Below are 26,522 nucleotides of genomic sequence, written 5' to 3'. Positions count from 1 at the left end.
CTTGACTAACATGCTCCGAGTTCTGGGTTCAACAACTAGTACCATACCATAAAACTACAACAAAACCCAGTATCTCTTTGATAATACTTTATAAGTAGGGAGTAGGAAATACTGTCAAATTCCTAGTCCTTAAAACAAGACAGACATACCGGACACAACACTGAGGCCTGGAGTGCTGGGGCGGGAACTAGCCTCCCTGACGTCGGTGTCATCAGATGTACTGCCCAGTCCAGAGCAGCTCTCCAGCTCCTGGAGGCGCTCCTCCTGCTTCAAGTCTGGAGCCTCTGAACACAAGACAGAGCGTCACCTAGTGATTCTGTGAGCGTGCAAAATTTCAGCGTTTGTGACTCAGACATACAAGCTATTGGGGTGTAAAGAGATTCCTAAGTTTAAGTTACTTAGCAAAGCTAATTAGATCAAGGTTTAAAGAAGGCAAAATTATGATTTCCTCCTAGTATATAGCCAGTTTCTATGTACAGATGACAACTATTTCTAGACTACTCTTTTAAAAAAAAAGGCACGTTTTTGTTCAACATGTAAACTGAACAAGAGAGCATAGAATAGCTTAGTATTGTATCAATTCTACATTTCAACATTCTACATTTTCAAAAACATGTAAAATGGGCATCAGGGCAGGTGCCTCTGGTTTTGGCACTCAGGAGGCATATGCAGGTAGGTCTCTGTGAGTTTGAGGCCACACTGATCTACACTGGTGGTTCCAGGAACAGCCTGAGCTACATGGTGAGATCTTGTTTGAAACTATCCCCCCAAAAGAATGAAAAACAATTTCTTTACCTCATAATCTATTAACTGGCTTTTGAGATAGGAGTCTCATTATATAGCACAAACTGAAATTATTGGCTTGTGCCAACAAATTTAAGAGACTGGAGAGCTGGCTCAGTGGTTAAGAGTACTTAGTGCTCTTAGAGAGGACCTGGGTTCAGCTCCCAGCACCCACATGGCAGCTCACAAACGGCTGTAACTCAGCTATGTAAAATGGATACAAATGCATACATACAAACACTCAAAACATAAGATGAAAATAATAACTTAGTGCTGGAGAGACGGCTCAACAGTCAAGAGTGTCTGATGCTCCTCAGAGGATGCATTCTGTTCCCAGCACTCACACCAGATGGTTCAGTTGCCTTGAACTCTGGACTCCGGCCCACAAGACACAATAACCTCTTTTGGAGCCCATGGGCACCTGCATTTACATGTGCACATACCCACATACAGACACTCATGTGAACATGTAATTTTAAAAACTTTTCATCTCAAAAAGATTAATACACAAACTTTCAGACTTCTCTTAAAAGGACAAGTCATTCCCAAGGATAAATTAACATTTTGTTTGCGCGTGAGTGAATGAGAACGTGAGTGCGTGTTTCTCTCCTTCTGAAGACTGAGCTCACTAGGCTATTTCTCCGCCCTGGCCATCCAGGGACAAACGCAAGGATGTTGATTAGGAACGCGAAGTGCAGAGTTTGAGCTGGGTTGTTACTTGCATCCTGGGATGAACTGATGAAACTGAAGAACACACCATACACACAAAATTCTGATGAATTTCAAATATAATTTAGCATAGACTCAGAAACACTTGCTATGTTGTTGTTGTTATTATTGTTGTTGTTTTGGGTTTTTTTGAAACAGGGTTTCTCTGTGTAGCCCTGAGGATCCAGGCTGGTCTTGAGCTCAGAGATCCGACTGCTTCTGACCCACAAATGCTGGGATGAAAGGTGTACACCACGACCACCTGACAGTACTTGCTATGTTTTGTTATTTTATTATTATAATAAAAATATTACAAAATATTATTTTATTATTACCCAACAATAATTTTTCCTTGAAAAATGTAACAATATAATTGTCTGCTATTGTATATGTATATATGTATATACATATATATGGACATATATACATATATATGGACAGGGAGAGAAGAAGAGAGAGAGAGAAAGGAGAGTGAATGTGTCTCATTGGGTGCTGTAGTTAAATGCCTGAAACTCTAGTACACTGAGGCATTCTGAGTTTAAAGTCAGGCTGTCTCAAAAACCAAAACAGAAAAACAAATAAAAGTATATCATTTGGCACAGTATACCTAATATAAAATTTAAGACACCTTTCATGTTAAAGTTCTATGCAAAGTGAAAAGCAAACAATGCCAGAACACTCACCCGAGTCACTTGGCAATACCTCTACGCTCCAAGCTTCACTTGTGGTCTCTGATATGGTAGAGCCAGTGCAAGGGTCAAGGAGAACAGACCCTGAACCCGGGAGGCACAGCAAACTGCCTAACACATTCTCTGCGGCTGCACCTGTACAACCAGGGGGAGCAAAGTGTTACAAAGAAAGGAAAGTGTGGAGAGCAGTGGAGAAAGGTCACACAAAAATCTTAACACTAAGAAAGTGGCTGAGTGGGAACCATTTCATTTAGGCATGCTACTAAAACCACAACTTTCGCAGTTGGGCAAATTGGTACAACCCTTGTTTCTTTCATTCCTTTGCTTTGAATATTTATTTTATATGCATATGTGTGCCTGAGATATGCACACCATGTGCATGTATGAGCCTGAGCAGATCAGAAGAGACATCAAATGCCCTGCAACTAGAGTTACATACAGCTGTGAGTCACCATGTGGGTGCTGGGGACTGAACTCCCGTCCTCTCCTCTGCAAGAGCAGTAGACATAGGGCTCGTGTCTGCTGAGCCAGCTCTCTAATCCCACAACCTCCTTTTCATGAAGTTCCTCTGCTTAACTTTGACTCTCCACAGGGAAAACATATCTTCTTTTTTTTTTTTTTTTTAAGATTTATTCATTTATTATGTATACAATGTTCTGCCTACATGTGTGCCTGCTTGCCAGAAGAGGACACCAGATTTCATTATAGATGGTTATGAGCCACCATGTGGTAGCTGGGAAGTGAACTGAGGACCTGTAGAAGAACAGTGCTCTTAATCTCTGAGCCATCTCTTCCAGTCCCGTTGTGTCATCACCCTCCCCCCCCAAACAGATCTTTAGGTTCATGTCAGTTAGTTTTCACTAAGGTTTTTCACCAAATCTTATCCATGGCCTTGATAGGTTTTTTTTAACCTTTATAAAATTTATAGTCTTACAGGGACTATAAAAATCCAGAGAATTTAACCACATAAAGTTACACTAGCCAAGCATGTTTTCTTCCAGCATATTAGCCACAAAATCAGAGCAATAAAATACATTTGCAAGAGACTACATGGCTCCTTCATAGCACCTAACCAACTGCAAATACTGCTATGGCCAAGAACACTAATGCTTTGGCATCTGAAAAAAAAAATAATGCAAAACCAATTAAGAAATCTCTATACACTATTAAAAAACACAAGTGGAAGGAATAAAACATTATTATATGCCTTTATTAATAGATTCAAGATGAAGAGAGATGGCTCAGCAGTTAAAACACTGGCTGCTTTTCTAGAGGACATGGGTTCAATTCCCAACAACTAGACGGCAGCTTACAAATAGCTGTATCTCTAGTGCAAGAGGGTCCAAAACTCTCTGCTGGCCTCTGCAGCTACTGCACACATGTGGAGCACAGATACACATGCTGGCAAAATATCCACACACATAAAAAATAAAAGCAAAGAAAAAACATTTCAGATGGGAATTCTATACTACACTTGATTCCATCTAACAAAAGACTCTGTCAGGTCATGAAAAGGTCTTGAGAATAGTTACAAGTAAAAGCTATCTTTTACAGATATAATATTAAAAGCATTGCAAATAAGGACCTGGAGAGATGGCTCAGCAGTAAAGAGCATTTATTGCACTTACAGAGGACCCAGGTTCCATTCCCAGTACCCACATAGCGGCTCACAGCTGTTTATAACTCCAATTCCAGGGGACCCAATGCCTTCTTTTGGCTTCTGCAGATACCAGGTACACATGTGGTACCCATGAAACACAGACACGCACACATATGAAATACAAATAAATCTTTAAAAGAAAAAAGAATATCTGGAACTTGCCTAAACATGATAGGGGAACAGGGCAAGAATGGGAAAATGAAACTGGCCATGTGTGTCTAGTTGCTGAAGCTCAGGGCTGGGTACAATGAGCTCTCACTATTCTCTGTTGTCTTTGGTTGATATTTTCCATTTAAAAAAAATGAAGATGGTAATTACAAGGCCATACGAAATCTTTCAGAATTCAAAAAATAGTACTCTAAAAAGGGTAGATTTTGAATGTCATAACATAATAAACTGGGGGCTGAAGAGATGGCTCAGAGGTTAAGAGCACTGTCTGCTCTTCCAAAGGTCCTGAGTTCAATTTCCAGCAAACACATGGTGGCTCACAGCCATCTATAACATAATCTGGTGCCCTCTTCTGGCCTACAGGTATACATACAGACAAAATATTGTATACATAATAAATACATCTTTAAAACATACACGTACACTAAACTGACATTTTAAAAAAGGAAAAACTGGCTATCCTTTGGAACAAAGTCAATCTTTCCAGAAATGACTCTATTTCATGGTTTCTATGGTTGTGTGGTCCTTGGGATGGCTCTTAGACCATCATACATGGTAGGCGAGGGCTCTACCAATAGCTACACCTCCAGCCCTCATTTTAAAGACCTTTAATATTCTATTAGTCCATATCTTATGGGATTTTCACTTTATAGTAAGGTTTTTAGCCTCAAAAAGAGAGTAAGCTCATCACAAACTGAGAACATATACTATGTCCCAAAGAAAAGACAACATGAAACTAACTCAAAAGACTTGCCTGTCTTCCCTTTTTTGAGACAGAGTTTCTCTGTGTAACACTGGATGTCCTGGAACTCACTCTGTAGACCAGGCTGGCCCCAAAGTCACAAAGGACCTCTGCCTCTGCTCCCTGAGTGCTGGGACTAGCCTGGCCTTCTTTTGTTGTCTGTTTGTTTGTTTGTGTTTGAACAGTGTGTGCATGTGCACACCATGGCATACCTGCTGGTCACAGACACCTTATAGGAGACAGTTCTCCCCTTCTCTACACAGATCCTCCTATCAAAGTCAGGCTATGAGACTGAGCAGCAAGTGCCTTTACTTTACCAGCTCAGCCATCTTACCAGCCCTAGCTTTCCTCCTTCTCAAAGGAGGTAGAAAGTGGAGATTAACACAGAAGGTAACACATACCTATTTAGTTAAGTACTCAAATGTCTTGTTCCATATGGATACCAGCTTCCCAGGCAGTCAAAGCACTAACCCCTCCCATGAAGAACAAATGGATATAACAACTAAACGGCTACCCATTCCTATAGGCCGCAAACACCAGTTACCTGCAATCTCCTGCAAACGATCTTCATCAACATTGGGGTCAAAGTCACTCCCCAGGACATCGGTGCTCCAGGTCTCGCTCACTGTCTCTGATATGTCCCTATCATCTGTTAGCCCCATCATGTCACGGATCTCAAACTTCCTCAGCTTATCATCAAGATTATCTTGCGTTGTAGCTATCAAAAACAGATTTAAATACTTTAAAAATGGTGGCACAGCTACAATTTTTTGGTTAATCTGACAGAATTCTGTCTTTAAACTTCATTTATCATTAATAAGCACATAGCTCCACACTAATCAATTCACTCCAGTTAAGATTAACAGACGCACCCCACACACACCAAACCACTACTGAAAGGAGAGGCGCCCAGTCTAAAAGGGAAAGACTAATCTAAACAGGAAGGTAAATTAAATGTTTTGGGGTTGTGTATTAGATCCCATTGTTGTGTTAATATTTAGGTGATAAACCCACATAAACTGTTGGGGTGATCTTTATGCACGGGTAAAGACTGTCCTTGTATTATTCAAAGCTGACTTCTGTGCCCAGAGGGGTGAGTACAGGCTGGACTTTGGTGTTATGATTTTTAATAAGCATCACCTGCCTCAGTATTTTGTAAACATTGGTTGAATAACAAGCTGAACAAAGGCAGGAAAGAATGGGCAGGACTTCTGGAGAGATAGGAACTCTGGGAAGAATCTGAAGCAAAAGGATTTGCCTGTGAGACATGGAGAAAGCCAGGCGTATGAGACTGAGGGGAGATAATGAGCCACACGGCAGAACACAGATTAATATAAATGGGTTAACATAGGTTATTATAAGAGCTAGTTGGGAACAAGAGTAAGCTAAGGCCTAAAGCTATTATAAATAAATATAGGTCTCCATGCCATTCTTCAAACCTGGGGCAGACATAGAAAATCCTTATGGTTTTATGTAAACTATTTATCTTGGCAATAGCTCAAGACCAATTTTCTACAACTTGCTTCGTGTGTGTGATGTGCATGTGCATACCGAAGCCAGACCTTACTACTTCCCACCTTCCGCTGAACTGAACACTCGCCATTTCAGCTGAGCAAGCTCTAAGGTTTGTCCTGTCTCTGTGGCCCAAATGCTGAGGTTATAAGCACACATGGCCAGGCCTGGCTTCTACATGGATGCCAGAGAGTCAAACTAAGGTATTCGTGCTAACATAGCTAGCACTCTTACCAACTGAACCATCTACCCAGCCCCACAACTCATTCCCGTCAGTTCTCTTTTTATAAAAATTTTGATTTGGTTTTTGGTGTTGGTATTTTTGTTTTGTTTTGTTTTAGACAAGGCCTCAAAATGGCATGACTTTATCAGCCTTCTACTTCACCCTCTTAATGATGGGATTACAGGCATGGATCACCACATCTAGCTCTCAATTCACTTTCTTTCTTTTATTTAAGGTAGGGTCTCTCTGTGTAGACCAAGCTAGCAAACTTTTCCTTCCTGAGTGCTAGGATTAAAGGCATATACCACCATGCCCTGGCTTCAATTCACCTTCTTTTTACTTATTTTATTATTATATTATATAAAGGTTTTGCCTGCATGTACATATGTGTACCACGTGCATGCCTGGTGTCTGCAGAGCCCATATAAGCTGCCATATGGGTACTAGGAATTGAATCTGGTACTGCTCAGGAGCAGTAAATCCTCTCAATAATGCTGCCTAACAGTTCTCTCTCAGATTGAACATTCTATCCTGCAGGAAAGTTCTTTAAGCAGGAGGTAACTCAAAATAGCTTTAGGAAGTTCCTGAAACTGAATAAATTCTCTAAAACTGCACAGACTCCCCAGGTCCCTCCATGACAGAGTAAATAATGAAAGCCACAGTTCCTCTTGGATGACTGGAGTTAAGAAAAGCCACACTGCAGAGAAGAACCAGAGAGCAGACCATCTGCCTGTAAGAAGCTGAAACCAGCTGAGCTGCCTAGAAGGGCTTTAGACCAACTGAGTCACCTGGGAAGGATACTCTTCATCCTGTCTGACTGCCTACAGGCTGACTAGTGTTCTCCAGGTTCCCAGCTTTTGCGCCCATGCTAGAGTGGGCTTTATGTAGTTGTCTTTGAGTCATTTCTTCTCCTGTAAGTAACCCTAAGAAAAGTCATGGTTCACCAAGTTGGGTTTTGACCTATCGTGGGCTTCCTACATGGGGTGAGTAGATGGGTGTCTCCCCAGGAAAAGTTCTGTCACACAACAAATGACTGCACCAACTCTCCAGTCCTTGACTCACTTCTTAACAGCATTTCAGATGTGAAGGCTATCAATTCCTACATTGGTATCACTCAGAAGGCCTGTCAAAGATGTGATTTTCATTCATTGTTGGCTGTATGCTAATTTTAGATTCCTCTTTTATGCATAACAAGTTTAATATTAAATGATACACTGAAAAAATGGGTCCAATATGGCAATACTTCTATAGAAGCCATACATTCCAATAATCTTCCTTTTCAAAAATATATTTCTAGGATGGCTTGGAAAATAGATTTTTTTAAATCTCCCTAAGTAATTTTCATATACACTGCAGTCTAAGGATCCAACTTAGTTGTGGATGTGTGCCCTAACTATGAGTTTTCGTTTGTTAGGGTTTGTGTGCAGTGTTCATGTGTGCATAGGCAAGAGTTTGGAGAGGTCCAAGGATCTGCCTGTCTCTGCCTCCTCACCACTTCATCTTCTCATCACTTCCATCCCATCAGCCAGCTAAGGTTACAGGTGTGCACATGCCCAGCTTGTTATGTAGAAGCTGGGAATCCAGACTTGGGCAGGCAATTTACCCAGTGAGCCATCTTCCTAGCTCCTTTTGTTTCTTTCTTGGTGTGTGTGTGTGCACATGTGGCACTCAGAGGACAATGTATAGAAATTGGTTCTCTTCTTCCATTAAGTGGATTCTAAGGGTGAAACTCAGGTCACCAGACTTGGGGGCTCTTAACCATTTGCATACTCTAGGTTCCTTGAGCCCTTAGTAGTTACCATTGTATCCAATAAAAATAACAGAATTAAGAAGAGCAAATATTACACAATTTCAAGTAATTCATAATGCTGGTGAGTTACTTAGGCCCGAATAATTAACTTAGCAACTAAACACCTTTGAGGAGCTATGAATAAAACACAGCCGGTCAAGCCGGGCGTGGTGGCGCACGCCTTTAATCCCAGCACTCGGGAGGCAGAGGCAGGCGGATCGCTGTGAGTTCGAGGCCAGCCTGGTCTACAAAGTGAGTCCAGGACAGCCAAGGCTACACAGAGAAACCCTGTCTCGAAAAACCAAAAACAAACAAACAAACAAAAAAAACCACAGCCGGTCATTAATCAACTTAAATCACTTTCCAAACACAGCTTACATGCAGACAAATTACATCTCCTGAGATGGAACACAATCTTTTCCACTTGCACAACTCTGCTCACCCTCACCTTACCTTGCTCATGTTCTAACAGCTGCAGTGCTTCAACTCCATTACTTCCAGAAGGGCCTGCCCCAAGCTCAGATACAGACTCTCCTTCCAGGTCGAGGGAAGACACTGAGTTGGAGCGATTGGAAGGACCTAGAGAAATATGTATCCTGTCAGCAGTCTTCTTACAACATCGGTAAGTCACCATGTAACATTTCATGCCACAAAAATAGACTGAAAATGATTATAGTTTTTGTTCTGGTTTGAAACAAGGTCTCACGACATAGGCCAGACTAGTCTTACACTCTCAAACCCCTACCTCAGCCTTCTGAGCCCTGCAATTATTGATGTGCCACCATGCTAGGTTTAAGAAGCCTTAATATTTTATTTATTTCCTTAAAAATATAGATGCCAGGCCGGAGAGATGGCTCAGCGGTTAAGAGCACTGTCTGCTCTTCCAGAGGTCCTGAGTTCAATTCCCAGCAACCACATGGTGGCTCACAACCATCTATAATGTGATCTGGTGCCCTCTTCTAGTGGGCAGGCACAAGCAAACATAATAAATAAATAATTTTTTAAAATAACAAAAACATAGGTGCCTTTGAGCCAACAGCTCCATTTCCAGATATTTCGCTTTAAAAAACTAATTTAAAAAATTACCTAAAGTTGCTTGTTGAAGAACTCCTGTAATACTTAAAAATTAGAGGTACTTTCTGTGCTTACACACAGGAAAAGAGAGAACAGGCGATGCCTGGGCATGCAGAACAAGGCCAGCAAGTTCATGAACCTGTACCTTCCATGGAAATGTTCTGCAAACGGCCACACATCCACCCAGAAGAATGTGGCCAAGGTCGACAAGGTCATAGGCAGGTTAATAGTCAGTTTAAAACCTATGCCATCTGCAGGCCATTCACAGGATAAGCCATTCAAATGATTCTTTTGTTGTTGTTGTTCTTAGAGATAGGGTTTCTCTGCATAACCCTGGCTGTCCTGGAACTCACTCTGTAGACCAGAATAGCCTCGAACTCAGAGACCCATCTACCTCTGCCTCACTGACACTAAGAATAAAGGTGTGTGTGCCATCATCTCCAGGGAGTCAGATGATTCTATTCTCTAACTGGCTAAGGCTGATGGAATTGTTTAAAAGCATTCCTGACGAGAAGAAATCAGGGAATATTTGTCATAAACAAAAGTGAGAAAGTAAATAAATAAAGTAAAACAAAAAGTAGAAGTATTCTACCTGTCTACACACAGAGCAATGCTAAAATATGTTGATAGGCATATTTGATGTTAAAAACCCTTTAAAAGCATGTTATTGCAATGTCTTTAATGTCAGCACTTGGAAAACAGAGGCAAGAGAATCTGCAAGTGCAAGGCCACTTTGGCCTACATAGCAAATTCTAGGCCAGCCAGGGCTACACAGTGACACCTTGTCTCAAAAATAAAGAAAAAAAACCATAAAAATAAAAGCATGTTATTTAAAAACACAAATTACAAAGGGAATGTTAATGACACACAAAATAAAAAGGTTACAAAACATCATAAACTTAATTTTGCCATAAATAATACACATATTAACTGTTAAAAGAATAGCAAAATTAAACTGGGCGGTGATGGCGCATACCTTTAATCCCAGCACTCAGAAGGCAGAGGCAGGTGAATTGCTGTGAGTTTGAGGCCAGCCTGGTCTACAAAGTGAGTCCAGGACAGCCAAAGTGAGACAAAGAAACCCTGTCTCAAAAAACAAAAAAACAAAACAAAACAAAAAAAGAAAGAAAGAAAGAAAAAAAGAAAAAGAAAAATTATAGGTGAGCTTATTTCTTTTTCACATTATGTAGAGTGGCCGTATATTACTCAGTGATTTTTACATTTTCGTTTAGACGTTAGTAAACTTGAACTTTTTTCATAAAACAAAAATGCCCTAACATATGGAATGACAAACTCTTATTTCACAATCTGGATTAGTTTTCTTTTTTATTTTTCCCACTACTGCTGAAGATTAAATCTAGGGATATCAGGCAAATATTCTACCAACTGAGCTATATCTCACCCTCAACTACCTTTTTTACTCCATGGTGCCCTGATTCATAAAGGCATGTGTGATTGTGTAAATAAAGGACACAGAACAGTAAGAAGACACACAACACTCTGAAATGGCATAAGTCCATTCTCCCCATCTGTGCATGCGTTATGTCCTTCTAAAGGAGCTCTATAAACTGGTGCAGATGTACAGACGGAGACACACAACTTGCTGTTGCTCATTTAACACTGAATGAAGATGTATCTTCTCATTTTGTAAGACCAACAGCCTCTTGAGATCTTAATTTTATTCAGGAAACAATCTTACAGCCATGTTGAAGCTCATTAAAGGAAATCTCAATATTCTGCTTAGTGAGGGGCGGGGTTGGCTTAACTGTACTTTATAAGGCTCCTTTAGAGAACACAGACAACGTCAACACACACTCCCTGATGAAGTGACCCTTCACCTTCAGATACGCCTTCCAGATTATCACTGCAGAGGGAAAAGCGCAAGGTTTTATCAGGTTTACCGTGGAGTTTGTTTTCATCAACAGGGACATCTCCTTGTCCTCCATCCGAAAGCTGCATGTTTAGAACCTGGAAAAAAAAAAATTGGCCTCTCATAAATGAGAGACTACTGATAATAAAATTAAAAAAGTGCGTATTTAAGTTCTTCTTAGTTGTTTTTAGCTAAAAGCCCATTTGCAAGGTCTTTCAAGTCTATGTGTGAAGCCAGCTCAGACTCTATCTTCCATCTTCCTCCCAGGTGACAGCAGCTAGAGTCACCAGGCAGAGGGAGGAGGGCACAGCCATCAGAAGACTGGTGGTTTTGTTATATCCGTAGAGCCACTCAAGGCTGTTCTCCTAGCTTGACTTCAGTGTTCAGCTAAGAATCTGGCAGATTTCGTTTTGTTTGTTCCATGCAGGCTGGCCCTGAATTCTTTTTTGGGTTTTTTTTGTTGTTTTGTTTTGTTTTTGTTTTTTGTTTTTTTTAAAGAAATGGCTTTTTTTAATTGTATTTTAAGTATCTGAGTGCTCTATCTGCCATGTACACCTGTGGGCCAGAAGAGGGCATCAGATCCCAGTATAAAAGTTTGTAAGCTACCATGTGGTTGCTGGGAATTGAACTCAGGACCTCTGAAAGAGCAGACAGTGCTCTTAACCATTGAGCCATCTCCCCAGACCCTGGTCCTAAATTCTTGACCTCTGCTTCCATCTCGTGAGTGCTGGGGCTACAGGTGTAAGCCACATGGCAGCTCACAACTGTCTGTAACTCTAGTTCCAGGGCATTTAACACCCTCACGCAGACATACATGCAGACAAAGCACCAATGCACATATAAAGAAGTAAATAGACAAGTAAATAAATAAACAAATAAATTATTTAAGTTTACTTGCTCACCCACATCAGTGTCATGTAAGTATTAAAGGCCCACTCATACAATGTTCACAGGGCTTAGCATGTGACAGCTTATCATACAGACTTACAGAAAATAATGCATTTGGGGACTGGAAATACAGCTCAATGGTAGAGTATTTGCCAAGGGTGTGAGAATCTGGATTTAATCCCAGCACCAATATATCAGGCATGTAAATCCTCAGCACTCAGGTGGACACGGAAGGATCAGAAGCTCACAGATACATGTATCGAATTTCAATCCAGCTTGGGAATGCATAAGACCCTATGTATTCCCAAGGATGAGAAGGGGAAAGGGATGGAGGAAATTTTAAAAAGGAAAAATGGGAGGTAAAAAAACAAAAAAGAATTGGTATAACCTGAGTGTTTGAGGTCTGCAAAGGTTCACGTAGTAAAATCCTAACCCACAAAATGGTAGTATTTGGACATGGAGCTTTAGCTGGTGTGCCTGGTGTGAGCAAAGCCGTCACTAACACTGCCCTTGAACTTTTCCATCACATGAGAGCACAGTAAGAGGGAGACTCTGAATCAGGAAGCAGACCCTAACAAGACACCAAACACTCCTTAATCTTGTATCTTCTCAGCCCTCAAAACAATCACAAATAAATTTCTGTTATTTATGAACTACTAGCTTTATTATTATTATTATTATAAACCTCTATGTTAGGTACAGAGGTATATACCTACAACTCCAGCACTTGGGAATTGGAGGCAGAAAAACCAGAGTTCAAAGACAGCCATGGCTACATGAGACTCAGTATCAAAACACAAAATAAGGAAACACAATTAAACAAACAAGACTCCCCCAAAATAAAATATATAAACCTCTAGTATTTTTTATACTGACCTTACTAAACTAGCTATGAATATTGATCAAAAGCAAGTGGTTTCTAGCTAGGTAGTTAGCTAGTGTATCTGTTTGTATCTTTCTGTAGCACAGGCTCATATCATGTAGACCATGTTGGCCTAGAACTAGCTCCACAGCCTCCCTCCTCTAGCCTCAGCCGCCCACATGCTGAACTTACAAGTATGAACTACCATGCTGGATTTAAAGTTCTTAACACTGGTAGGTACAAGTTAAATGTAGCAATACAAGCCAGGCCAGGCACAGTATTGCAGGCCTTTAATCGCAGTACTCAAGAGACGGAGGAAGGCAGATCTCTGTGAGTTCAAAGCAAACCTAGTCTACATAGTGAGTTACAGGACAGGCAGGGCTTTGTAGTAAGTCCTTGTCTCAAAATTAAAAAATAAAATAAAAACTTAAAATGTAGTGGTACACACATACCTCATTTTCTGACATCATCCCTGGAGTAAGCTGGGGACCTGTCCCTAAGGAAATGACCAGCACCTCTTCTGGCTGTACCTCCTGGATGGTTTCTTGAGATGATCCTTCATGGTCCATATGTAGGTCCATTAACATATTACTTCGGCTTCTGCTCCGAGTTGCTAACAAATAAGAGAAAAAGTTAAAATGAAGAAAATGGCACACTAAATACAAAATTATTTTCTGTTAATGTTGAACACTCATGCATGCATAAAAGATGATGGTGAAAACATGGACACACACACACAAAAAAATCAAGACAAATCCAACGAGGTCTTCCTAATCAGATTCTCCTTCAAAACTGATCATTAGAGGGCTGGTGAGTTGGCTCAGCAGATAAGAACACTTGCTGCTCTTGCAGAAGATTCAATTCCCAGCACCCACATACCAGCTCACAGCGTCCTTACCTCCGGTCCCCGGTGTCTGACGCCCTCTTCTGGCCTCCACAGGCACCAGGCATGCATCTGATGCACAGACACACATGCAGACAAAACACTCAAACATACAAAATAATACAAAAATTTTTTTCCGAACAACTGATCATCAGAAATAGTGCTCCACCTCCACTGGACAGGAAGGCCACACCTGACCACAGCTGTAGTGAAGAGAACACACCCTAGCCAATCAGAATTTCGGGAACAACAAAAGCACTACCCTGTTTCTCAAGTTTTTCAGACATTTATTTTTCTTATAGAAGTTTTAACTGCTAGCAGTCTTTCATACTAATAAACTTATAAGTGTTTTTAAAATGTCAGGTAGAAACCTGGTAAACAACAAAGTAACATGTTTGTCTTCTTTTTGAAGACAGGGTTGTGTTATGTAGAACAGAGAAGTCTGGGACCTACAGTCCTGCTTCCACCTTCTGGATGCTGAGATAACAGGCATCCACCACCACACCCAGCAAAGCAATTATACAAGTATTGGCAAAGCCAGGGTCAATTTCTGAAAGCACATTTCTTCCTTCTGAAATATATCAACCCTTCCCAGAGCCACAGGAGATACTGCTTTACGTTAAAATGAGGTCCCTTCTGCTTTACTAAAATACTCTATAGAACATTTAGACTGGCAAGATGTCTCAGCAGTAAAGACACTTACTGCCAAGCCTGGGGACCTGAGCTCATTTCCCATAATCCTCTTGGTAGAAAAAGAAAACTGACTGCCAAAAGTTGTCCTCTGACCTCCACCTATGTATGTTGGCATGAACAGAAACACAAACACAAACACAAACACACACACACACACACACAGTGTGCAAAATCTTTTTTTAAAAATTCAACTTTTTTTCCTACCATTAATATACATATTTCCCTTTCCCCCTTTTTCTATGTCTTTAGCATGTGGGTACATCACAGCACTCCTGTAGAGGTAGAGGACAGCTTGTGGAAGTCAGTCCTCTTCTTCCACCATGTGGATCCCAAAGATCAAATTCAAATCGTAAGGTTTGACATCAAGTTCTTTACCCTCTGAGCCATCTTACCAGCCTTACAATACTTATTTTTTGACTAATTTATTATATAGATTAAAAAATTATCTCCATCTACCTTCCTTCTATCCAATCATCTATCTATCCACCCATCCATCCACCCATCCACCTACCTCTCTATCTACTTCTGATGCTTGGGATTGCACCCTGGGCCTGCTACCTTTCTACAATGAGCTATCCCAAGCTGCATCCTACACATCTTTTAAGAAATTCTGAACATTGAAACTTCGTGTGTGTGTGTGTGTGTGTGTGTGTGTGTGTGTGTGTGTGTGTGTGTGTCTTAGTCTCCTGTGAAGAGTTTCACCCTTTTCTCACAGAGCAACCTAACTCAATAAAACTGTGCTGAGTAGACAATTCTCTGACGGTACAACACAATCAAAAGTGAGGACATAAAGCAAACCGTGCCGTAGTGACAGAAGCAAGCTGCGTGCTGAGAGAAGCTGACTTGTGAGGACAGGCAGAGGCCGAGATAAACAACGCTCTTCATCTCTCAAAGCTGTAGATATGCTCATTATCATTTTACTCTGAAAAGCGACATCACAGGGTTTCCAAAAGCCTAAGAGGAGCCAGCACGTCTTTCTGCCTCCCTGTCCTATCTTCTACTGAACTGTGCACTCACAATCAACCTCATGAGCAACTATAACCTTAGCAAACTTGAAAAACTGTAATTTATAAAAATGCAAGCGGTCAAACTTCATGTAGCAACTTATAGAAAGCAAAGCAACATGCACACAGAGCACACCTGTGAGCATTTCTAGAGCACAGTTACAGAAGAGGAGGGGAACGGCCTATTACCCACCAAACGGGGTCACGAGAGGAATATGAGCGGTAAGATTGGTGGCTGAGGAGTCCCAGGCAGTGATGGCTGCTAACTGCTGTCCTGGGTCGCAAAAATATTAAATAGAAAGAAAATCAACCCTCTGAACATTGGAAACATTGTATAAAACATGAAATTATAAATGCAACGACAAGGTCACATGACCATACAAAATATTGGGCAAACATTTAAATTTTTCTCCCTACCAAACCCATCTCTAGTAATATATTCAAGTGACAGAAAATGAAAAAAACTTAATGTTCAATAGTGAAAGGGGGTTGGGGATCTCTACCAAAAATAGTGGTTTTTCATGTTCTCAAAGTATAAATATCCACAGTAATAAAAATCACTGAACATAAAGCATCTTTTTTAATCAAAAGAGAATTTTGTTTTGTTTTTTGAGATAGGGTCTCACTATGTAGCTCTGCCTAGCTCTGCCTCCTGAGTGCTGAAATTAAAGGCATGCATCACCACGCCTAGCTAAGAAATTTATTATTTGATTTTATTTCATTTCAATGTATTTGTTATTTGTTTGTTTTTTGCTGGTTGGTTAGTTTTTCGAGATAAGGTTTCTCTGTGTGGCCCTGGCTATCCTGGAACTTGCTCTGTAGACCAGGCTGGCCTCGAACTCATAAGAGATCCACCTGCCTCTACCTTCAGAGTGCTGGGATCCACAACCCAGTCCCATTTTTAATTATAAATCTGACATTTTGGGATAGTGAAGAAAGCTAAAGACTGGATGATACCATGTTCATGTTGTTGTAAATTCTTATTATGTTAAATGAAAAACACACTGGTTTTAAGAAACTGTGTTTGTTTAAAAAAAATCAGTTAACCCTAAGTTCAAATGAAATCTTCTTTAAAATGTGTAAAGTTGAACTGGGGTATAGCTCAGTGGCAGAGTACTTGCCTGGCATGTGTAAAACTTTAGGTTCAACTCATAAGACAACACGTGTGTGTGTGTGTGTGTGTGTGTGTGTGTGTGTGTGTGTGTGTATGAAATATGCTGCTTACCACAGTCACTAGGTCTTGCTGAGTACCTCATCATTAAACAGATACTGGAATACTCTTGCTCCCCTGAACTTAATTTTCTTCTTTGCTTCTTTGGTCTAACTCCTAGCCATTCCTCAAGAGAGTGCTTTACTCTGTACCTGGCTGAGCTATGATTCCATCACCCACAGGCTTGTCTCCACTGGAACACTTAATACGAGGAAGGGCGCTGATCTCATTTTCCCTCATGGCCTAGGAGTAACTAGCGGGGCTTCTGTCAATGCTCTTTGTATCTCCAGCATCTAATATAGTGCTTCAAGTGCAAAACAGTGACCATACCATGACTGGATGTTTGTGTGGAGTAAATGAAATGTTTGCGAAAGGTTTACTTAGTGCCTGCTACAGGGTACATGGTCAATGTCTTGTGGGCATGTAGATAGGTACAAATACTGAGTAAGGCCTAATTAAAAAGCCGGGTCTACTACACCCCGAGCCGGCCAAGAACTACTCCAGGGTGACCTTAAACTCTGATCCCCCTACCTCCAACTATGGATGCTGGTACTACAGTCCTGTGCCATCACAGATGGCCTGTGCCGTGCTGGGGTTGAACCCAAGGCTTCATGAATACAGCAAATACTCTTCCAGATTGACTACATCTCCAACTTCAAAGAAATAGCATTTAAAGAAAAGCTCCAATATGGAAAGTTCTCATTACCAATAGGTAATCGATTCTTTTTATTGGCTGGAGTGGTTGCTGGAGACATCTGAGGAGTGCTGTAGGGAGTCATATCTAGACTGCTGCTCTTCCCTGGCTTAGCCTGGGGCAGGTTTGCCAACAAATTGTCAAGAGCCATTCTATCTTCTTTCAGTTGATCTCCAGACATCACACTCTTCATAAAGTTTACCTGGTAAAAGGAAAGAACATTATCTAATAAAGTAAATTTTTCAAAAATAGCACATGCTTCTAGCAGGATGTATTCATCTGTGACCTCCCAGCCTACGGCCAAAAGAATGGAGTCAAAACCCTTCAATTAACGGGTGATGCTATTACCAGAGTGATAAGCTGACTGTAACTTATGTAAACCACAGTTCTGCTCAAGCCTTCCAGAAGATTGACAGAGGACATCGGTGGAGTTTCCACTGCACGGCCCCCAATTACAACATCAAGGAAAGCAGCAACACAGCCCTGTTAAAACAGGAAGAGATAATCAAAGTGAAACTCTCCCTTCAAAAGAGTGGAAAATTGCCCAACCAAGGTGTACAAGAATGGAAAAGTAATTATCTTCATGAAAAGAATTTTAAACCCAATGTTTTAAAAACGACAACTCTTTATACAGTGATGCAGAGTAAGCTTGAGAAAAACAAAGTGCATGCACTCTACAGCCCACGATTCTGAGACAGCAGGGACGGGTGTGCAGTGGGGACATATAGGAGGTTGCTGATACATACAGACCTCTAGAATACACAAAAGACTGATGACAACCACAACTTTTGGAGAGGAAATGGAAGTGACAGATGAGAGGTAAGGGTGGGGGAATGAAACAAAACAACACATTTTTGTTTTATTTGTTTTTTCCTTTACATTTTTCATATATGTATTTGTGGGGGGTGTGGATAAGTGTTCATGAAGATGCACACATGAGATCAGATCCAGCCTGAGAGTGTCAGCTCTCTCCTCCACCATGTAGGTTCTGGGGATCAAACTCAGGTCATCAGGGTTCATGTCAAGCACCTTTGCCCGCTAGGCCATTTGCTGGCCCTATTTCTTGTTTCTTGGGCTTTCTGTTGTTGTTGCTTTTTGAAACAAAATCCTACTCTCTGGCTTTGGCTGGCTTGATATTCATCATAGTGCCTAAGTTGGCACCAAACCTGAGTGATTTTTCTGTTTCCACTCCTCAGGTATTGTGATTACAGTATATACTGCTACGCAAAAACATAGTATTTGAGGTTTTTACATTTTTAAAAATTCATTTGTTTTTAAGATTTATTTTAATTTTTATTTATGTACATATGTTTTCGTACATATATGAACACTGGTGACTTGGAAAGGTAAGATGAGGGTACAGGATCCCAAGAGGGATGAAATTACAAGTGGTTGTAAGCCACACAAGGTGGGTACTAAGAACTAAACTCTTGTCCTCTGCTTTATTTTGTTTTTTTAAAGATTTATTTATTTATGTTCTGTCTTCCTGTACATCTGCATTACAGAAGAGGGCATCAGATCCTATTATACGTGGTTGTGAGCTACCATATGGTTGTTGGGAATTGAACTCAGGACCTCTGGAAGACCAACCAGTGCTCTTAACCACTGAGCCATATCTCCAGCCCCAACTCCTGTCCTCTGAAAGAACAGCAAGCATTCTTAACTTCTGAGCCATCTCTCCTGCTCCAACATTTGAGATTCAAACCAAGTTTAATTAATAGCCTAAGCAATATCTAATAAAATATTTACTTTAGTCAACTAACTCAACAATGTCATAAATAAAAAACATTTAAAATTATTTAATTATTGCTGATTGTTATATTAGTAAGACATTAAGTTAAAAACAAACTTTTAAAAAATAATCCAATAGGTCTTGACTCTATTCAGTATTTATAAGAGAGTTTTATTATAATCATTAAAGAAATCTTCCTAAATTTAACTGCTGCTGATATAATATTGTTAACTAATTTTAAAGCAAATTAATGATGGAATTATTTTACTTTCATATCACTTAAAGGCAAGACTTAATAAAAAGAATAGTCAAGTTCACTAATACATTGCCAGAAAAAAAAATTTGGGGGAGGGGGATATTGTTGTATTTCATGCTGTTCACTCTTGACACACAGTCTTTCTAAATAAGCCTGGATGGCCTGGAACTTCTCAGTGGGCCAGGCTGGGCCTGGGAATTACAGTGAGTACAGGGATTAAAGTTGTGCACCACGCAAGGGTGTTTGTTTGTGATATGAGAACTCACTGTTATCTACGTTAACCTTGAACTCAAGGCAATGATGCCTCAATTGAGATTACAGTTGTGGGCTAGCACACTTACTCATCTTACAGTTTACAAACAGTATTTCACATGACACAACATTTATTCCTACCTTGTCAAATTTTCCAAGGCTATTTTTGGTCCGAGGATCACCCTCTTCAGTGCCAGTCATTGCTAACTGTTGCAAGAGGCGGCCAACCTGCAAACAAAAGCAGTGATAAGCATATGTAGGCTGCACACCTCAACACTGGTCTATGAAAGCACTTCCATTCTAGCCTAAGTATATGGTTTCATAATACTCACATTCATCTGATCAGGCAAACAAAATAACGTTCCCAATAAAATGTGTATCTTGTCTATGTCAGCTTTTACTGTTTTCAGATTAACAGTTAGAGGAAGTAGAAAATTTTGCTGTAATTTCCATTAAAACATGACAGCTACATTAGGAAAGTGAAAGTACAATAAATATATTTATTTCTGATATCGTACTTTTGTGTCCTTAAAAATATTTTAAATTTATCTCTGTAAGTTCAAGGCCAGCCTGTACTCATTTTGTAGAAAGTGAGCACAGGAGCCAAGACTATACAGGGAAATCCTGTCTCAAAAAACAAAAAACAAACAAACAAAACAGTTTTAACTTTATTATTACTGCATGTGTGTGGATGACTTGGGGGGAAGGGTATATGCACGCCACAGAGCATGTGTGGAGGTCAGAAAACAGCTTTTTTTTCCCCTCATGCCATAGCCAGCTTTATTCAGAGCATCAAAGAATTTGAGGATTAAAAAAAATTTTCTGAGTAAAGTGTACAAGGGCAAACTGAATGGCCACACATGTGAAAATATTTTCCTTAGAGGCATGCAAAAATAATAATAATAATAACATCCAGTTGTAATGAATAATCTGAAATAAGATCACTCCTCCTGTCCGCCACATCTGGGAGGAGCTCAAAAACATGTTCCCAGAACAGAAATGTTTTAAAGAAACGGAGGTCATAAGACTTGTGTTTTCTTGGAGTCTTCTCACAGGCTCTCTGAATTCTCCTTGCATGACTTCATTCTTAAACCCTGTTCTTTCAAGTGAGGAAGGTGAGACTAAGCGTAGAAAACGAGCTTCCATTCACCCTCTCCCTCACTTTGTCTTGTTTTCACGGACTCTGAGGCAATGTTCCTGTCAAGCCATGACTGCGGCTGTGAGTGCTGGCTTATAGTTTAGCTGAAGTGTCACTTCTTTTCCAAAGGTGTGTGTCCAGAAGACAACTTTTGAGAGTTAGCTCTCTCTTTCTAACCACTGGATACAGAGATGAAATTCAAGTTGTAAAGCTTACCTAACATTTTTACCCCCTGAATTACCTATGGGCCCAAGGAATGTTTTAAATAATCTGCAAAGGCTAACTCACACAATAAATGACTTCAAGTCTAACACAAAGCTCTTTCCCCCTTACAAATCCATGAAAAACTTAGGATAAAGCATTCTCCTTTTGGTTTTCTGTTGTTTTTTAAGACATGGTCTGTGTAGCCTTGGCTGTCCTGGAGCTCACTATGTAGCTAGACTAGCCTCCAGTTCATAGGGATGTGCCTGCCTCTGCCTCCCCAGTGTTGGGACTAAAGGTGTATTCCAGCATGCAGGCAAGAATTAATGCGTGTTTGAGTATACGCCACACGTGTGTGCCTGCTAATGGAAGGCAAAGGAGGAGCTGGGTCCCCTAGACCTGGAGTTCTTCTAGAAGAGTAACAAACACTTAACTAGAGAGCCACCTGTCCAGCCCCAACCAATGATTTTGTTTTATTTTTTGTTTTGTTTTGTTTAATGCTTATCATTTTTTGGGGAGGATTGTTGATTGATTGGTTGGTTGGTTTTATGTTTTCTTTTAAGACACGGCTATGTAGCATTGGCTGGCCTGAAACTATGTAGACCAATCTGGCTTTGAACTCTTAAGAGATCCACCTGTCTACAATATACTGGGATTAAAGGTGTTCCCATCATGCTATACAAAGCATTTCAAGACAGGGTTTCTCTGTGTAGACTTGGCTGTCCTGCACTCGACTTGTAGACCAGGCTGGCCTCAAACTCAGAGATCTGCCTGCCTCTGCCTCCCGAGTGCTGGGATTAAAAGCATGCGCCACCATTGCCCAGCTGATGATTTTGGCTTATCAGACTTTTTGAAGTTCATAAGACAGTCTATTTTAAATTCACCCAATCTCTTCTTTATAGTTTTTCAGGAGAATACAACAAGACTAAAAGGCTTAAAGATTATAGGCACTCAGGAAATGATTGAGTGGGCAAGAGCACATGACATGAAATCATGAGGACCTAAATTCAAATCTTCAGCACATATGTAAAAGCTGGGCAGGGTCATATGTGCCTATAACTGCAGCACTGGAAAAGTGTGATAATTACATACTATGAGTTCAATGGCCAGCTAGCCTAGCCAAAATGTTGAGGTTTTGGCTCAGTGAGAAGCCCTGCCTCAAAAGAAGAAAGCATAACACAAAAGTGGAAGACACAAGGATAGCAGGCTACCAAGAAGAGACTTGATACCCTATGAGCATATACAGGGGGAGAAGGTCCCCCTCAGTCACAGTCTTAGGGGAGGGGAGTAAGGGGAAAATGGGAGGGAGGGAGGAATGGGAGGATACAAGGGATGGGATAACAATTGAGATGTAATAGGAATAAATTAATAAAATATATTTTTTAAAAAGTGGAAGACACTCTGTGTCCTCACCTGGCCTCCACATGGCACATGGACCTACCTACACACACACACACACACACACACACACACACACACACACACACACACACACTTCAATTTAAAAAGCCTTTAATTTTTTAAGATTTATCTCATTTTATGCATATGAATGTTTTGCCTACATGTATGCATATGCACCATGTACATGCCTAGTACCTGTGGAGATCAGAAGAAGGTATCAGATACCCTGGAACTGGTGTTATAGATGGTTGTGAGCCACCATGTGGGCACTGGGAACTGAACCCAAATCATCTATAAGAGTAAAAGGTACTGTTAACCACTGAGCCATCTCTCCACCCACAAAAGTTTGTTTGTTTGTTTTTTAATTTAAAAATAAAAAGACTAGGGGCGGGGAGTAAATAAAAAGACTGGGAAGGGAGGCTGGTGAGATGTCTCTGTGGTTAAGACCACTGGTTTCTCTTCCAAAGGACCTGAGTTCAAATACCAGCCCCAGCTTGGCAAGCTAACAGCTGTCTGTAACTCCAGTTCTGGGGCATCCAACGCTGTACAGACACTGTACAGACATATACGCAGTCAAAACACCCACACACACAAAATAATTTAAATATATAAATAGTAAGACTTCAGGTAAAACATCTACACATGGTTGGGCTGTAGTGGCGCACGCTTTTAATCTCAGCACTTGGGAGGCAGGAGGATCTCTGTGAATTCGAGGCCAGGCTCATCTACAAAGTGAGTCCAGGACAGCTAAGGCTACACAGAGAAACTCTGTCTCAAAAAAACCAAACGCCCTGGCTGTGTGTAACTTAGCATTGAAAGTGTGCTTGGCACATGGGAGGCTCTGGGTTCCTCTATGGCATGCACGTGGAGGTCAGAGGTTCGGTAGTTGGTTCTTTTCTACCAACATGGGCTCCAGGGTAAGGTCTCAGATTCCTCAAGTAAAGGCTTTTCCCAATGAGAGCCATCACCTTTACCCAGAATTCAGATTTTTTATATTAAACCTTCACTAGGTGCTATTTTCAAAAACATGAACACTTCTGCAAAAAGGCCTAAGAGTTCACAAGCAGGGGCAGGAGAGATGACTCAGAGGTTAAGAGCACTGATTGCTCTTCCAGAGGTCCTGAGTTCAATTCCCAGCAGCCACATGGTGGCTCACAACCATCTATAATGAGATCTGGTGTCTTCTTCTGGTGGGCAGGCACACATGCAGGCAGAATACTGTATATATAAATATATTAATTTTAATTAAAAAAAAAAAAAAGCCAGGCATAGTGGCACACATCTTTAATCCCAGCACTCAGGAGGCAGATACAGGAGGATTGCTGTGAGTTCAAGGCCAGCTTGGTCTACAAAGTGAGTCTAGGACAGCCAAGGTTAACACAGAAAGACCCTGTCTTAAAAAACCTAAAAAAAAAAATACACACACACACACACACACACACACACACACACACACACACACACACACATATAATAAAAGAGTTCAAAAGCATTCCAAAAAATACTAACTTAACAGTAAGTACACCTATTCAGCTTCAGGGTTTGTTTTGTTTGTTGGAGTTTTTGTTTGTTTGTTTTGTGTGCATTGATGTTTTTGTTTTGTTTGAGACAGCGTTTCTCTGTGTCCGGGACTCACTTTGTAGATCAGGCTGGCCTCTAGCTCACAGTGATCTGCCTGTCTCTTCTTCCTAGAGTGCTGGGATTAAAGGCGTGCGCCACTGAGCCTAGCTCTGTGCATTGGTGTTTCATCCATATATATTTCTATGTGAAGATGTCAGGTCCCCTGGTACTGGAGTTACTGACAGTTGTGAGCCGCCATATTGGGAATTGAACCCAGGTCCTCTGAAAGAGCAGCCAGTGCTCTTAACTGCTGAGCCATCTCTCCAACCTGCTTTAATACTGATTTTTTGTTTTGCTATTGTTGTTTTTTTCCTGGCAGGGTTTTTCTGTGCAACCCTGGCTGTCTTGGAACTCACTTTGTAGACCAGGCTGGCCTTGAACTCACAAAGAGCCACCTGCCTCTTCCTCCTGAGATTAATGGCGTGTGCCACTATCACTCTGCTCAGCCTCATTTTTGAAGTACAAAGAACATTCTCAGTTTTCAGTCAATCTGGACTCTGAAATTATAAGAGTAGGGATGACAGGCTTGTCCTAGAAAATCTAGCCAACTCTGTATCAAAGAGTTCAAGGACTTCATTTGAAAACCAGTGTAAAATGTTTATGACTCTAATATCTCAAGATCCTAATATAATTGCTTTTGTTTCAAGAGAAGTAAATACTTAGGACAATTTAAGAAAAGAAGTGATAAGAATATATGAACAGCCAGGCAGTAGCGCATGCCTTTAATCTTAGCACTGGGGAGGTAGAGGCCTTGTGAATTCAAGGCCAGCCTGGTCTACAGAACAAGTTCCAGGAAAGCCAGGGCTACACAGAGAAACTCTGCCTCAAAAAAAACAAAAACTAAACAAACAACAACTATAAATACACACACACACACACAAACTAAAACTAAATGCTACATTAATAGTAGCAAAAGTGTGCTGGAGAGATGGCTCAGTGGTTAAGAGCACTGGCTGCTCTTCTAGGGAACCTAAGTTCAATTCTCAGCACCCACAAGGTAGCTCACTACCATCTATAATGGAATCTGATGTCCTCTTTTGTCATGCAGGCACACATGTAAATACAACACCACTATACATAAATATTTCTATAATAATAATAATAATAATAACAACAACAACAACAATAAATGATAATAGCAAAAGCATACCTGCATCAGATTAAATCTTGCCACCTCATTGATAGGGGCATCAGATATTATTCCATACTGCTCCGGATTGACAACTGCGGGACAAATGAAGCAAGCCAACAGGAGATCGGTACACATTGCTCTGACCTCCCCAACCTCCAATCTATCTACACAAGATAGAGTTTTGTACATCTGGGACACAATCCACCTCAAACTGTGTGGAAAGCAGTATGTGTTCTGTTTGAGATAACCAATAAATTTGTTCACCAAAGCCACCAGTTTGGCCTCATTGGAATCCACCATTTCTTGAACCTTTTGCCTGAATCTATCTGAGCCTTTCTCTCCAAACAGCTTTTCCTGCTGAGCGGGGGAGAACCTCTCAATTAGCTTGTTGGGATCCGTTTCCAGATGGTCTTCGTCTTCCACAAGGAGCTGCATGATTGGCTCATGTAAAGTAGCTGTAAGGAAAAGTTTGGCAGAAAACAGTCCTTCAGAGAAAAGTTTAAACAAGATGCTGAAGGCACAAGTTCCTCTCCTTAAAAGGCGCCTGGGGTTGTCGCTTTCTTTAAGTTCAAATTCAATCAGGTACCGTAAAACCTGAAGGAGGTAGCTTTCGTCTTCCTGCATAATACAGTTGCCGTACAAGGAGGTAAAAACTGTATAGATAACACTCTGTGTGTTCTCCTGGTTGAGTTTCTCTCCAGCAACCAAAGAGGAGGCAATAAGACGAGGATTTTCTCTTAACCGACTCAAGAATTCGCCATAAGCTGTTTCCTGAAATCCCAGTTGCTTATATCCATCAACAAACTGTGTGTCTTCCAGAATCTTAGCATGCTGGCAGCACTCAGCCGGGGAAGCTTCAGCGCTGGAAAATATCAGCACATAGGCAAAATAATATTAAGAACAACAATACTACAACATGGACACTATATTGAAATAAATAAATCTGAGTTCATTCTTGTGCCAACAATGATATCTCCTTGAATTGCTAAACTCTTTGAGAATAAGTGAAGACAGCCACACCTAAAAGTAAAGACAAAGCCAGTTTTTTTCAAATTAAATGTCCAAAACTATCTTCTATGAATTAAATTTTAAAATTGGCTACAGCTTAAAAACTGCTTATTTCAGCACTCAGGAGGGAGAGGCAGGCAGATCACTGTGAATTTGAGGACAGGCTGGTCTACAAAGCGAGTCCAGGACAGCCAAGGCTGCACAAAGAAATCCTGTCTTGAAAAAGCAAAAACAAAACAAAACAAAAAACTCCTGCTTACTGACACAAGAACATTTACAAATATTCACGTACTGAAATAAAAAATAATCAAAACAGGAGCTAGGGAGGTG

General features: G+C 40.7%; 1 protein-coding gene across 1 annotated transcript in view; it reads right to left on the bottom strand.

The window, feature by feature from the left end:
- Gapvd1 (GTPase activating protein and VPS9 domains 1) overlaps positions 1-26,522 on the bottom strand; it is a 74,184-nt gene that overhangs the window by 28,850 nt on the left and 18,812 nt on the right. The window contains exons 3-12 of the mRNA XM_051166794.1: positions 25,203-26,046; positions 19,834-19,920; positions 17,801-17,935; positions 17,465-17,654; positions 13,421-13,581; positions 11,187-11,316; positions 8,728-8,853; positions 5,295-5,468; positions 2,175-2,315; positions 150-284 (exon numbers count right to left, since the gene is read on the bottom strand). Coding sequence (XP_051022751.1) covers positions 150-284; positions 2,175-2,315; positions 5,295-5,468; positions 8,728-8,853; positions 11,187-11,316; positions 13,421-13,581; positions 17,465-17,654; positions 17,801-17,935; positions 19,834-19,920; positions 25,203-26,046 — 2,123 coding nt within the window. The remainder of the gene's footprint in view (positions 1-149; positions 285-2,174; positions 2,316-5,294; positions 5,469-8,727; positions 8,854-11,186; positions 11,317-13,420; positions 13,582-17,464; positions 17,655-17,800; positions 17,936-19,833; positions 19,921-25,202; positions 26,047-26,522) is intronic.

This window comes from Acomys russatus, chromosome 24, assembly GCF_903995435.1.
Source record: "Acomys russatus chromosome 24, mAcoRus1.1, whole genome shotgun sequence".
In the NCBI taxonomy this organism is placed as follows: Eukaryota; Metazoa; Chordata; class Mammalia; order Rodentia; family Muridae; genus Acomys; species Acomys russatus.
Note: the sequence above shows the minus strand (reverse complement) of the source record. Positions and strands in the feature narration are given on the sequence as shown.